Source organism: Cryptococcus neoformans, chromosome 7, assembly GCF_000149245.1.
Source record: "Cryptococcus neoformans var. grubii H99 chromosome 7, complete sequence".
Taxonomy (NCBI): Eukaryota; Fungi; Basidiomycota; class Tremellomycetes; order Tremellales; family Cryptococcaceae; genus Cryptococcus; species Cryptococcus neoformans.
This window is the reverse complement of record NC_026751.1, coordinates 797,035-809,376: the sequence shown is the minus strand read 5'-3', so window position 1 is coordinate 809,376 and position 12,342 is coordinate 797,035. Positions and strand designations below refer to the sequence as shown.

Sequence of the window (12,342 nt, the reverse complement as noted above, 5' to 3'; positions counted from 1 at the left end):
CGGCGCTGCCCGAGCGACGACGACGACCGCAGCAGTGGGGACGGCGGACACTTTGTTGCCACCGACGTGGCTGGGCGTTCGGGCCTCGAGCCAGAGAAGAAGGCAGCTTCATAACAAATACAGTACAGACCTTTGTCTTCATTACCTCTTATCCTTTACCGCACATCTCCGTCCAGTCTACACATCTCAATGGCTACCAAGGTCGCCCAAAAGAGAGTGAGTACTGCATCCTGCACCCAGTAGCAGGACCCTCTCATCACCAGTGCTGACTTGCTTTTTTTTTAGCTCCAGAAGGTTCGCACTTCTGACAGGAATCCTAGACGCAACTGATATATCTTGGTGTAGGAGTATCTTTCAATGCAGAAGTCACCTCCCCCATTCATCTGGGCTTGTCCGGAAGAGAAGAACATATTGGATTGTACGTGCCTTCACTCCTTAAGACATTAGCAATGGTTCTGACGAAAAAGATGTAGGGCACTTTATCATTGTAAGCCGGTCGCTAAATCAATCATCAAGTCTGCTTACTCGACGTGACGTATAGCGTGGACCCCCTGACACCCCGTATGAGGGAGGAGAATATCATGGTCTTATCTGGTTCCCTAGTGACTATCGTTAGTCTTCTGCTTTGATCATTATTATTAGCATGATTTAAAGATTGATCTAATTTTCCGTCAGCTTTCAAACCGCCAGATGTCAAACTCTTCACACCTTCTGGGAGGTTCGAAGTTGGTCACAAAATTTGCATGAGCATGACTTCTTAGTAAGTTGTTCAGCCATTATCTTCAAATGTGTCTGACAGTTTTGGGATTAGCCATCCTAGCACGTACGTTGGGGACCAATTATGCTTTGAAAGCGGTAATTAACTTGTTTGTGATGATTGCCTTTACAGATGGAATGCTGCTTGGTCTGTTGCCACGATTTTGACTGGTCTTCTGAGTTTCATGCTCAGCAACGAGTGCGTATTCTCGTGTGAATTCTTTGAAGAAGATTTTATGCTGATACCTTGTTATTAGAATAACAGCCGGGGCCGTGAAGACAACCAATGAAGAAAAAAGGCTTTTAGCCAAACAGAGTCATGCGTTTAACTTGAGAAGCAAGAAATTTAGAGTACGTATATATTCATATTGACCTCGGGCCTATCCCCAGTTACTGATTCTTGCTGTAGGAGATATTCCCTGATGTAAGTCGAGTGACAGTGATGGCTCAAGTATTATGAAGTACGCTATGTACGTTACTGATAATTGATTGCCTCGCAGTATGCCACCCCTGAGATGACTGATCTTCCTGATATGGGCGGGCCTGCCGCGTCATCTGTAAGTCTCTCGGAACCACTAGTCATCTAAGTCTAACATGGACGACGTTGAGGCGTCCAAAGTCTCAGAACCAGTGAATAACTCAACTGCACCCAATTCGTCTTCGCCTACCAGCATTCCTGTTGCCGTTCCTTTGGCCCAGCTTACACAAACAACACATACACCACATGGACAAGCTCGACCAGAGCAACGCATGCAACGGCACGCTGCAGGGAATTGGTTGTTCAGTTGGCGATGGGTTGTAGCGGTCGTAGTGCTTGCTATATTGGGCAGATTATCTTCTTTTGCGGGACTTTGAGAGATGCGTAATGTTTCGGTATGTTGTATGCATCAAGTTTCGTTACCTCCACACCTTTAAGTAGATGGGAAACCAAAAAGTATGCGTGAAGTGAACTATGGCAAGAGCCAAGTCCCAAATCATTAGATTCTCCTGCCGACATCCACTCCATACCTCCCTCGTTCGCGCTCAATCTCGTCCTTGCTCCTCATTCCCCGACCCTTGTTTTCTCGGGGTCCTTTCTTCCCGAAAATACCTGTACCGAAGCCAGAAGGATTTCCCTACGGCTTAATGTAAGCAGTGACCCAATATGATCCATCACTTCTCTACTTACGCCACCATGCAAGACTTGAATGGTCGCCTTGAGCACGTCGGGTCGATTCCTGGAACCGACGATCATCGCGCTCGCATCCTTGATACCGCAAGCAGTGAAGACTCGATGGATCATAGGAGGGACCATAAGGCCAAATCCTACGACAACAGACTGTTAGCTTATATGTTACAATAACATAGGCCAACATAAATAATCACCTGGTGGTCGAGCACGCAAGTGGACCTTGGCAGCTCCCCATTTGCCTTGTAAGTCCTTTCCTTCGCCCCAAAGAGTTCTTTCTTCATACCGATTCACGTAATCCATGTTAAGCACAGCTATATTCAAGTCGATAATGTTAGCTGACGTCCAAACTTTGGTAAAGGCGGCGGAGGAGCTTACCTTTTTGGAATCCATCATCCTGAGCGGCAGCGTGACTATGTCCTCTACCACGACCAAGCCCCACGAGACCCTTTTCAGGATGGCCGACAACAACATATGCTTGTTGCGAAGCCCTGTGAGAAGGATTAGAATCATGTGAAACATTACCAGTATTTGCGGCATTTTCCGGCAGTCTAACAAGCAGGTATTGCCTCCGCAGCGAAAACTCACATCTTTCCCTTCTTTGTCATATGTTGAACTTTGGTCGACCTCACAGTGAACCTGCACAAATTCCTAAGCTCTTCTCTAGAGAGCCCCGATACAGCTGCGAGTTTCGTTTCCTTCTTCGCCTGACTCTGCTCTGCAAGGGTGTCTGGCATCTTCTCAGTAGGTGGACTGTTAAAGAGTGGCGTGGGATAGTTATAGTGCTTGTGAGATGGTGATTTAAATGAGTTGGGGAATCCCGGTAAGCGGGGGACAGGTGTGTAGGGGACTGAGAAAGCCGGACGGGGGAGGGGAGAGTGCTCAGAAGACTGGGGATCAGAAGGGGGAGGAGGTGCCGATGAGCTCTGAGAGGCTGCTGTGGAAGCACATCTTGCGAGATGGCGGGCGGCCGGGTTGAGGGAGCGTAGGGGGCGGGTGAGGGGGGGAGCCATTGTCGTTGGGCTTGCTCGGTATAGCCTGTAGCCAAATAAGTGCAGGAAACATCAGAGGAAAGAGCAGAGTGGCATTTGCGGAAATTTCCGTCGTGTGGCACGCGCCGACTGTAAACTCGGATCGGGACAACATGATTCACACGGGAACATCAACACACTGATGCATTCGTTATTTGCGCATAGGATAGTACGATAAGTAGCGTATGTGTCGCTTGTGATATACCAAGGACAGAGTATCGCAATAAACATCGATGATGTGGCTCTGCAAGTTGAATTCTTGTCATACAAATCCGGGACGAGAAAGAAATCTGGGACAGATTCGTGATGTTCAAGTTGCAAGCAAAAGACCGTTTGCATCATCATTTTCAAGGAGCTAAATATGGTGGACTCGATATGCCTATGTGCCCCAAACTGAGGGCACCTCTTTGCATTCCCTAGTCGTTTGGTCATGACTGACACTCCCAATCATCGTCAGAATTATATAATCAGCACCACTTTCCCCATTCCCGCTTCGTGTCCCATAACCGTTTTAGACCTTCTTTCTCTTCATCCCTCCAATCTTCTGTATGGTTGGTCCCATATGCGACATCGATATCGCCATTATTGGTCAGTGGGACGATCCGTTTCGTCCTCAATCTTTCCTCAGATTTCTCTGAATGCGAAGCTTTGGCGTATGAGGTATCAAGACGGATCTCCTTTGAGATGCGCGAATAACAAAGGCGGACTTTGATGGTGGAACAACAGATATTTGTTGAGGACAGTTTGCTATAAGGTGACGGAAACCGGAATGAGATGACGATATCCGGAGGTTTACAGCACATGACAGTGATGTTGCCTAAAGCATGATAAATTCTGGCCTAGTGCCGCACGTCAGGGACCATGCTGTATCTCACATATTGTTGGACCAACCTGTGGTGTTTTCCGCTTGAGATTTTCCACTATGACCTGCACTCGATACCAAAGGTTGGCCTCTTCGTCAGTCCATTTGGTGCTGCCCCGGAGTTTCAAATGTTTCCTAAAACTAGATGTACCATCGCTCGTTCCTCGCATCCAAATTAATTCCATCCCACCACTGATAATTCGCAACAGCTCATCATGTGTTAAGAAAATATCGAACTCTGAAAATTGTGAGGGACGAACGTGTATAGTACCTTTGTGAGGATGGATCAACGGAACAGGCACGGCTGTCGTAGGCAGAGGCGAAGCCAAAATAGGAAGCGCGGTAAGTGGAGTCCGAGTACGTGCTTCGACATTAGGTATTAATTCTGTTTTGTGTTTAATCGCTAGTGGCTTTGAAGGTCTTAAAGGTCGCCTCAGGGAAGCGACGGAATCACGGGCAAGCTGATCGAACTTCGGCTGTGTGACAGAGGTCGAGGGTGTATCTGGGGGAGTAGGAGGCTCAACGCATCGTATCAAATTTGGGCGAGCTGCCGTAGATTTTGATTGACTTGATTGGGTGTGAACACCATCGGTGAGCAGCCTTGGCCGGTTTTTGGAGGATTTTAGGCTCGGCCCATGTTGCCCGTCAATAGCCTTGATATCCAACTGGTCCATGGTAGTAGCTTGCCCCAGGCCATATTGCTGTTGGTGGTTATTTTCACCATTCCCATTAGATATGTCCGCCAAGGCCTTTTTCCTTCTATTTTTCCACTCCAATTCTAGATCTCTTAATCTTTGAGGGGTCGCCCCAGTAGCTAATTGAAGACTAACGGAGCGAATAGTAGTCCTATATGGTAACGGCGACATGGCTAGTTGAGTCTTTCCTGTGTACGTAGATGATGAAGACACGATTGGCGAAGCAGTTGGGGGGTAAGTAGATGGAGGCTTGGGACGCCGACGTAGTAGGGGTTGCTGAGGGGTGTCCATGACCTTCAAGCGGGCGTAACAAGTACCAAAGATTGGGTTATACGACAGCCGGTGGTCAGTGACTTGCACACGCACTTTTGTGAACAATCGGCGTCCGTGAATGATGATTGAACGCCAACAAGCCGGTCAGGAACGGAACCAACCAATTATCATACCTCAATTTGAGCGGCCGCATGTGTCGGCGTTAAGTTGGGACAGGGGGTTTCAATCTAAATTGAACTGACCAAACTTGTGCCACTCACGGAAATAGCCCATCGGCATTGTCCGCCAGGTCTCACGCTCGCGGCTGGCAACTTTCGAAGACTTTGGGTCAGCGAGTCTTCTTTTGGTTTCTTACAATAAACGCAACGCCCGCTCCAGCAGCTTAAATCGGTTTGCGTGACAACAAAAAACACATACAGATACAGTGAGTATTGTATCTTCCTCCACAGCGACAACGCAGGCGCACTCGATGGGTTCAGAGGAAAGGATGGAAGGATATATCGGAAGGAAGTTTTCGGAGAAATTGGCTGACAAGCATTCGCTGTAGATGAAGCTCATCGCCGCTTACCTCCTTCTCCAACAGGGTGGCAACGCCTCCCCCTCTGCCGCTGACATCAAGGCCCTCCTTGAGACCGTTGGTGTCGAGGCTGAGGAGGACAGGCTCTCCAAGCTCATCTCCGAGCTCGAGGGCAAGGACATCAACGAGGTATGTCTGGCCACATCGCCTGAAAAGGTAGACTGGGATGTGCAGTCAGTTTTCGCACGGCTGGTTTTACATTGGCTCAAATCGAATCTGCTGTTCTCAAACCAGTCTCCTTAAGCGATTATCAAGGGTCGAAATGAACGCTGACTTTTTACGTAGGTCATCGCTGAGGGTTCTTCCAAGCTCGCTTCCGTCCCCTCTGGTGGTGCCGCTCCCGCCGCTGCTGCTGGTGGTGCCGCTGCCGGTGGTGCCGCTGAGGCTGCCCCTGCTGAGGAGAAGAAGGAGGAGGCCAAGGAGGAGTCTGACGACGACATGGTATGTTCCTTCTCGTGTTGAAGCTTGCCTTTAGACCGAAAAAAAACAGCATGTTGACGGCTTTATAGGGCTTCGGTCTCTTCGACTAAGCATGTCATTTTCGACGCCAAATTGGTTTTTTCCGCTTGTGGATGTGAGATTCAGGAGGCGGGACAAGTTCTGCGCATTAGTAGGCGGTTCTGTCCATTGGTATCATATGCATGAGTACTCTTCTCGCAGCTTGCCTTGTTTCCCCGCCTGCAGTTGCCTCATATTCTGTCATTTTAAGCCTTCATTTTGTAATGCGGGGGGGATATTCGACGCAATGTTGCAAGGTTTGATGAGTGCCCTTGATGGATGCAAGTGTCGAGCGATCGGTTCCTCTTGTTTCCTTTACACACAACTACTGCCAGCACTATCCACGAAGTTCGGTTGTGTATAACATGTCATTAGTCGCATAACAGCCCTTGAGGCTCTTGGCATCGCAGCGGTTAATTGTTGAGTGGTTAAGTTTCTGCTCGCATGTTGCAGCAGCTAGGGGGCCGACATCACTAATAACAGACGTTGGAATGAATTGACTCGAAGTGGCCTTTAGAACAACCGACAATAGAAGCATGAGAAATACTTGGCAGTAGGTAAATAAGTCAACATGAACCAGGAATCCTTTCCATACTGAACAAGCAATAAATCAGTTCCCACTAATCACGCTATACGCTACTTCATGTCTGTCCTTAACAAATGAAACCCATTGATGAAACCTATTGCCGTTTGGCGTTGGCGTTCGAACCGGGCTAGTCATTGGAGATCAGTTTCGCTTGGTAACGCATGCATATTGACTTACAAGAGGACGCCTGAAGAGGACTGGTTACGGATGGGTGTCAGTAGATCGTCATTATGCCTTCGTCCGACACCTACGAATATGAGGTTCAGGGGCTGCAGTAATCGTTTGTCAGCATGCATGCGTATCACAACAATGCCTTGCACATATATAACGGCATATCTACACTTACCATGCACTTCGAAATGTTCCCATCCCAGAGACTGGGTGATGCCAATGCCACGCCACTCGTCTTCCTCCAAAATCCTCAGCAAACCAGAATCGTCAGACGCAAAATATCGCTTGGGAATGAGTTTAAGCATTTGTTTGGGGAGAATAACATGTCGGTACTCGAATCTGTCATCTGAGTCTATAATGATGAGGCATCAACAGAGGCAAGTTGATTTTTGGTAAGGAAACCACTATTGAAGCTTACATCGGTCCGAGTAGATAATCCTAATGACAAAGGTTAGCAAAATTATGGCCCTAATGCACGAGAAAATAACCTGGCCGTGAGTTGACTTACCGTTCAGAAAGTTCTTCGAGAGTAGCCGGTTGCTTTCCAGGAGCCATGATGAATTAAGAATGGAATGTCAAAATGATAAGGAGGAAAAGACGCGTCAAATCGGTGATGTTGTGAGAAAGGCGTGTACTGGAAGTACACAAAAGCCGGATAGATTGGTGTGATAGAAGCGTGATATTGTGCTGACACAGCGGTAAAGAACGTGTAGAAAGGCAGCCGTGGTGAGAAATGATAGGTGGAATGGGAATGTGAAGAGAAAGCTTTCCCAAAAACCGCGTATTCCCTCGCGTCTCTTCGCGTCGGGCGAACGGGATCAAAAACTGTTTGCGAAACCCATTCTTTCTGAGCTTCATTTCGCCTTTCCAATGATTAGCTATTTATCTCTTCCTCTTGGAAAGCCTTGTTGGGATTGCGCATGCTTCGCAGACCTTTAGCGGGTCATATGGAACCGTCTGGGCGTGAGTTTTTCTGTATATGTAGGCATCGAGCTAATCCTTTCGTACAGGCTTCCAAGCTGTTTCCATACGTAGTATTATTGAAGTGCTCGCGATTGATAATGACTACAGCCGCTGGATAGTCCAATCAACCAAGACCTTTCCTGTACCACGAGAGTTCGAAATATACTCCGCCTTCGTCAATCGCACATTAGGGACAATAACAGCACTCACATCCCTCCTGTTTGTGTCGATGTTAAAGGTCAGGTTCGGTACTGAGACGAGGACAATAACCCGGGCATTAATGTGCTTGCCTTGTCGCTGTTGCGTATTAACGTACTTGTCGCTTTCACCTTCGATCTTCGGTTTCTGTATGTTTTCGCTAGCTACTAAGATTCAGCTCACGACCCTCTTGTTTATCATAGGCCACTTGTGGTTAGAGACGTGAACAAATATATTGGTAATCCAAGAGCTCGATCACCTGACTGACAAGGAATAGCCCAACTGCGACGCCCTGCGGGCTCCATACCGTAAGATACTGTATCATGCCCCTCTCCGGGATGCCAGGGAAAACCTTCGGTATTTTTGAAGAGCGTGGAATATACTGCAGTAATCACTGGCGTTATTTTGTCGGTACAGATCTCATCATAACGCAAAAGGGACTCTCCAATCGTGGCCATATTACACAGCTCCGCACTGAATGCGTTTCGGAGTGCTCAAAAGACATTTCCCTACCCTTTCGCGTGGCATGCCTTTCCCGTCTCAGAGTTACAAAGTCACCCCACAGCTTACGCGGAAGAGGAGCAGATCGGGGCTGTGCGCAAAGATCTCATCAGCAGAAACCCGTCGCGCAGCAGCGGTTTGAGGTCAGTTACCTTTTGACTGGTGGCCTTTCAAAATAATGGACCATCGGGATAGGAGAATGTCCGAAATTAAACCCGTTAAGAACGTTCTTTTCTCGGTTAAATTCCTTCATAATGTGGCTGGCCACTCCCCAAATAGCTCTCTATACAGCTCCCTTACTTATTGGCAATCCATAGCTACCTTTGTCCTTTATTAAAGGAAAACTTGGGTAACGACGGCTTGTCACGGAATCATTGATTCACCAGCGGCATTTCCTTCTGGTTATTGCGCCACAGTTTACAATCCCAACACGTCAAGAAGAAACTCCAGCAACTCAAGCTTCTTTTGAATACCGCCCCTATCTTCTCAGCCTGCCTATCTAGTTATCGTACATTACCAAATTCTCGCCCAGATTCTCCACTCATATACCAGGGCCTTCAATCTATGTACATTTGCCTTATCAGCGTGCGAATATCGCGCAGAAGGGAAAGTGGGAAATTTTATTGAGGGTACGGAGGAGAAAGTTAAGCAAGATGAAAAGGAGGAAGGTCGAATGCACCACGACAATCTTAGAGACAAAATAATAGGAGGAGCAAAGTACGGTCAGCCAAAGCAAGGAATGCGAGTGCAAGCCAAAGTCTAGTGGGAATGAATGGCAATGGGAGAAAAAGGAGTTGCCCAAGTCTGTAAGTCTGGTATAAGTTCGATGTACTTACAAACACAGAGCATGAATGCTAATGAGTTTCGGTATAGTTCGGAATCCAGGGCTGGCACGGTTCAGAAAGGCGGCGGGGTTGTCATTTCCATCTTCCTTCCGTGGTGGGCTTCTCTACTCGTATCCTGGGGTTCCCGTGAATTACCGTTGCAAATGTTACATTGTATCCCATTTGATCATCGACCGTCATATGGTAGGCAGGAAGCTATACTGACACACTCACCGTTCGAGCCATCCACCGCAACGGGGACGTCGTCGACCAGAACATTGCCTGAAGCTTGATAGCCACCACCAACTTCGACCACTTCTCCTTCTCACCCTCAAAGATCCTTACCGCCGAGGTCTTCATGATATTTGTCGAGGAAAGCACATAGGGCTGCCATCGTCATCAACCGTGATGTCACCGAGTGTCTCCTTCAAGCTTGTCAGGATGGAGGTGGGAGCTGGGGCCGGTCTAGTTTGTTCAAGTGTACTATTCTCAGGCGAGACGGAAAAATGGCGTGAATGAATTCCTGATGCCGTATAATAAAAAAGCATTGAATAATCATTGCGCTTAAGCTAGTATACAGACTCCTTCAAAGCAGTATCTTCTCATGTTAACGTCTCATTTCGATGAGACAAACATACGCATGCATGTAACACAAACGGAGCACGAAGTAGCGAAGAAGCATGAAGAAAAACGAACGCCGTCGGCAGGAGAACCTTCACTCGGCTGGGATAAGGCACGGTTTTATCGCTGACTGATAAGTCGGAAGCCGGAGATTTAGCCAGCTGGCTGGCGGATGTGAAGAAGGTAGAAGGTCGCGAGATATTTAATTATAGTACCTTCAACCGGGGAAAAGCCGAGTGGGCTCGGCCACCATTTTTTGCTATTTGACCGAGACCGGCATAGATATTTGTTTGTTTGTTTATTTGCGGCAGGGATCATTACAACTCTGACTAAGCCATTGCAATCCCACCAAGGGGTACAATCTGCATTACTCAGACTCAGAAAGCGCTCGCTTCACGGGTACATTACAAAGGCATCGGTCTTCGGTCTCCGAAAGAGAGAAGAGCAACACTTCCAATGATATACATTATATGAGCTAATGGGTTGAGTAACAAAACTGAGAAACAACATCATATCTACAGCTCTCGCCTCATCGATGCCCGTCTCCCGTACTGCCACACTCATTAAAGAACACAATATTATCTCGCGCACACCCCTAACAGCAAGTCTATGATGTCCTCAATCTACCTCCAACGCTCGACCTATCGCGGGTGAAGGGACCTTAGTATCCCCGGTTCTTCAGTCCCCGAACCTTTTGCCCCCAACAATTATGAGTATGGAAATAAGGAGAAGATGAGAAGTCGAGCTAGAACTAGTCAATCTGGCAAGACTCTCAGGAATTACTCTTGCGAGGAGAACGGTTCGGATGTAAACGATGTGCCCCAGGCGAACGACACTCCAGATGCTAAAGCGGCAGGCGTCGAGTTGCCTGTCGCTGGAGCTGCGGATGCTGAGCCTGAAGGGGGCAAGCCAAAATTAGAGAAGTTCAAATATAGCCGTGAGCAAGTTCTCCTTGGTTTGTCCTGCTAATTATTGATAAAAACATAGTTTGGGACGCGGAGATGGCTATGTCCAGGAAGATCGCCTTCAAGATTTCGGGCATTACTGTTGTAATTGTTGAATGAGCGAGAAGATGGGAGCCTGAGGTACGGAGTTCTGGGAGAGATCGTTTGTGGCGTGGTGGGATCGGAGTTGCGTGACTACTTTCTTTTAGATTCTACGATAGTCTCTTTCTTTTCTTTATGCATCTATAGACACCTTACAACAGTAATCACCGTCATCGTCATGTGGTTAAGTGTTCCAGCCTACTGGGGTTCTTGTGGGTGCCGAAATTATGCTTGATGAACATCATCTGACTTACGAGTGTAGTGTGGAGATTCAACAAATATACCGACAAATTGACCGTCAGAGTCATCGATCGAGATGACGCTGAAATCGGCCAGACCTTCTCTCGAGGTCTTCTATCTCAAATCAACCTCAACTTTTTTGCTACAGACTCCTCTGAACTTCCCACCGCTGCCGAAGTCGCCCATTATGTAGTTGAGGAAGGAGTGTGGGCATCAATGCCCTTTTATCTTCTAGGGGAAATGGTGACTCTAGCTGGAGTGGCTCTTCTGTCATCGAGGTTTTCTAGGCGCAAGCCAGACAGGAAACTGGTCTCAACACCTATCTCGTTCCTTACGTCCAAGAAGCTTTGAGTCTACTTAGGGCGCGGCTACCTACCTCCAAGACAACGCCAACGATGTCACCGCCTTCAGGTTCGTCGCTCAGGCGCCCTCGACGATCACCAACGCTGTATGGTATTCGATGAATAACCTTAGGCCCTACGACCATCCCGTCGCTCAGGCTATTACCCTCGTTGGGCTTATGCTCATGCCCATCTTCTCCTTCATCATGACTATGACCAACAACGCTGTTCGCGAAGTCATCGCCCCCTTCCTCACCACTCGAGCTTACATCATCTATCGACTTGTCTCCCCTGTCTGTCTCTACCTTCCTGTCTCTTTCTTCTTCTGCATGGTCAACTTACCCTTCAAAGTCCAGTTTGGGGCGCATTTTATTTATGCAGGTAATTTCTTTCTTTGGTGGTTCTCTCTTTTCTTGGTATGGCCATTATGGCCTCGCTACCGAGTCACCAATTACCGTGCTCGGTTCCAAGTTTATGGTTTTCTTCCTTCTGCCCATTATTATCGTGAATGTCTCCGTCGTCAGCTTGCCCCATGAGTTGCAGCCTTGGATTTACCGGTATGGTGTCGCCTTGCCCTTTTACAACTCTGACCGTATCGTTCGAACAGCAAGTCTCGCCTTTCCCCTACTTTATTGTTTCTTGTAATTCAAATGCTGACTCCCCTTCCTCTTAGATCATATTTGATACATATCCTTCTCGCCTGGCTCGTCGTGGACTTCATCACCATATCTCTCGGTACATGGCTCGTTCGAAGAAAAAGTGTTAATCAGCATAACAAAGAGATTGGTGAGAACGAGATGACAGCGCAGGCGAGGTCTGATTTCATCGGTTGATTGGGACTTCGGTTTCGATCGCGTAACGACCGGGTTTGATGTAGTTGGCTCTATTTGTTGGGTATCTCCACTATATCTAGGACATTTATATTCCTTCGTATCATCTATTAGCTTCGCGTCCCATGAAAGAAGCGCTTCGTTTATGTCATTGACACCAT

The 12,342-nt window shown here is 47.7% G+C and overlaps 6 protein-coding genes and 2 non-coding genes; 4 read left to right on the top strand and 4 right to left on the bottom strand.

The window, feature by feature from the left end:
* Positions 1 to 46: 46 nt before the first annotated feature.
* On the top strand, positions 47 to 1,664 carry CNAG_05765 (ubiquitin-conjugating enzyme E2 J2). XM_012194975.1 has 12 exons: positions 47 to 216; positions 286 to 294; positions 346 to 418; positions 474 to 487; positions 542 to 611; positions 676 to 760; positions 812 to 823; positions 890 to 955; positions 1,014 to 1,107; positions 1,166 to 1,180; positions 1,257 to 1,313; positions 1,366 to 1,664. Exons 1-12 carry the CDS (start codon positions 190 to 192, stop codon positions 1,609 to 1,611), a joined length of 768 nt encoding a protein of 255 aa, XP_012050365.1. The 5' UTR covers positions 47 to 189; the 3' UTR covers positions 1,612 to 1,664.
* On the bottom strand, positions 1,616 to 3,001 carry CNAG_05764 (small subunit ribosomal protein S5). XM_012195120.1 has 5 exons: positions 2,513 to 3,001; positions 2,303 to 2,415; positions 2,122 to 2,238; positions 1,925 to 2,061; positions 1,616 to 1,871 (listed from the first exon to the last, which is right to left on the bottom strand). The coding sequence occupies exons 1-5, from the start codon at positions 2,935 to 2,937 to the stop codon at positions 1,734 to 1,736; spliced, it is 930 nt and encodes a 309-aa protein (XP_012050510.1). The 5' UTR covers positions 2,938 to 3,001; the 3' UTR covers positions 1,616 to 1,733.
* A 271-nt stretch (positions 3,002 to 3,272) lies between these two features.
* CNAG_05763 (hypothetical protein) lies at positions 3,273 to 4,905 on the bottom strand. XM_012194974.1 has 2 exons: positions 3,847 to 4,905; positions 3,273 to 3,794 (listed from the first exon to the last, which is right to left on the bottom strand). Exons 1-2 carry the CDS (start codon positions 4,801 to 4,803, stop codon positions 3,423 to 3,425), a joined length of 1,329 nt encoding a protein of 442 aa, XP_012050364.1. The 5' UTR covers positions 4,804 to 4,905; the 3' UTR covers positions 3,273 to 3,422.
* Positions 4,906 to 5,127: 222 nt separating this feature from the next.
* Positions 5,128 to 6,159, top strand: CNAG_05762 (large subunit acidic ribosomal protein P2). XM_012195119.1 has 4 exons: positions 5,128 to 5,209; positions 5,333 to 5,491; positions 5,648 to 5,803; positions 5,872 to 6,159. Exons 2-4 carry the CDS (start codon positions 5,333 to 5,335, stop codon positions 5,890 to 5,892), a joined length of 336 nt encoding a protein of 111 aa, XP_012050509.1. The 5' UTR covers positions 5,128 to 5,209; the 3' UTR covers positions 5,893 to 6,159.
* On the bottom strand, positions 6,147 to 8,172 carry CNAG_05761 (cyclin-dependent kinase regulatory subunit CKS1). XM_012195118.1 has 7 exons: positions 7,897 to 8,172; positions 7,126 to 7,831; positions 7,036 to 7,055; positions 6,793 to 6,969; positions 6,698 to 6,715; positions 6,624 to 6,643; positions 6,147 to 6,573 (listed from the first exon to the last, which is right to left on the bottom strand). The coding sequence occupies exons 2-7, from the start codon at positions 7,170 to 7,172 to the stop codon at positions 6,541 to 6,543; spliced, it is 315 nt and encodes a 104-aa protein (XP_012050508.1). The 5' UTR covers positions 7,173 to 7,831; positions 7,897 to 8,172; the 3' UTR covers positions 6,147 to 6,540.
* CNAG_12676 lies at positions 7,512 to 9,605 on the top strand. The gene is made up of 5 exons (XR_001045982.1): positions 7,512 to 7,580; positions 7,628 to 7,927; positions 7,982 to 8,422; positions 8,475 to 9,085; positions 9,153 to 9,605. It is a non-coding gene; the product is annotated as a hypothetical RNA (non-coding RNA).
* A 564-nt stretch (positions 9,606 to 10,169) lies between these two features.
* Positions 10,170 to 12,265, bottom strand: CNAG_12675. XR_001045981.1 has 3 exons: positions 11,907 to 12,265; positions 11,025 to 11,840; positions 10,170 to 10,971 (listed from the first exon to the last, which is right to left on the bottom strand). It is a non-coding gene; the product is annotated as a hypothetical RNA (non-coding RNA).
* CNAG_05760 (endoplasmic reticulum protein) lies at positions 10,457 to 11,887 on the top strand (the record flags this gene model as incomplete). The annotated part of the gene is made up of 4 exons (XM_012195117.1): positions 10,457 to 10,679; positions 10,878 to 10,982; positions 11,033 to 11,319; positions 11,372 to 11,887. 4 exons carry the CDS (start codon positions 10,457 to 10,459, stop codon positions 11,885 to 11,887), a joined length of 1,131 nt encoding a protein of 376 aa, XP_012050507.1.
* Positions 12,266 to 12,342: the final 77 nt, after the last annotated feature.

Coding starts and splice junctions, on each gene's coding strand:
- CNAG_05765 (XM_012194975.1), top strand. CDS start 190: ATGGCTACCAAGGTCGCCCAAAAGAGA. Junction 956..1,013: donor AGTTTCATGCTCAGCAACGA/GTGCGTATTCTC, acceptor CCTTGTTATTAG/AATAACAGCCGGGGCCGTGA. Junction 1,314..1,365: donor GCGGGCCTGCCGCGTCATCT/GTAAGTCTCTCG, acceptor GACGACGTTGAG/GCGTCCAAAGTCTCAGAACC.
- CNAG_05764 (XM_012195120.1), bottom strand. CDS start 2,937: ATGGCTCCCCCCCTCACCCGCCCCCTACGCTCCCTCAACCCGGCCGCC. Junction 2,416..2,512: donor ATGACAAAGAAGGGAAAGAT/GTGAGTTTTCGC, acceptor TCCTTCTCACAG/GGCTTCGCAACAAGCATATG. Junction 1,872..1,924: donor TTCAAGTCTTGCATGGTGGC/GTAAGTAGAGAA, acceptor ATTAAGCCGTAG/GGAAATCCTTCTGGCTTCGG.
- CNAG_05763 (XM_012194974.1), bottom strand. CDS start 4,803: ATGGACACCCCTCAGCAACCCCTACTACGTCGGCGTCCCAAGCCTCCA. Junction 3,795..3,846: donor TCAAGCGGAAAACACCACAG/GTTGGTCCAACA, acceptor GTGCGGCACTAG/GCCAGAATTTATCATGCTTT.
- CNAG_05762 (XM_012195119.1), top strand. CDS start 5,333: ATGAAGCTCATCGCCGCTTACCTCCTTCTCCAACAGGGTGGCAACGCC. Junction 5,492..5,647: donor AGGGCAAGGACATCAACGAG/GTATGTCTGGCC, acceptor CTTTTTACGTAG/GTCATCGCTGAGGGTTCTTC. Junction 5,804..5,871: donor AGGAGTCTGACGACGACATG/GTATGTTCCTTC, acceptor ACGGCTTTATAG/GGCTTCGGTCTCTTCGACTA.
- CNAG_05761 (XM_012195118.1), bottom strand. CDS start 7,172: ATGGCTCCTGGAAAGCAACCGGCTACTCTCGAAGAACTTTCTGAACG. Junction 7,056..7,125: donor CTCGAAGAACTTTCTGAACG/GTAAGTCAACTC, acceptor CTTTGTCATTAG/GATTATCTACTCGGACCGAT. Junction 6,970..7,035: donor GATTATCTACTCGGACCGAT/GTAAGCTTCAAT, acceptor TCATCATTATAG/ACTCAGATGACAGATTCGAG.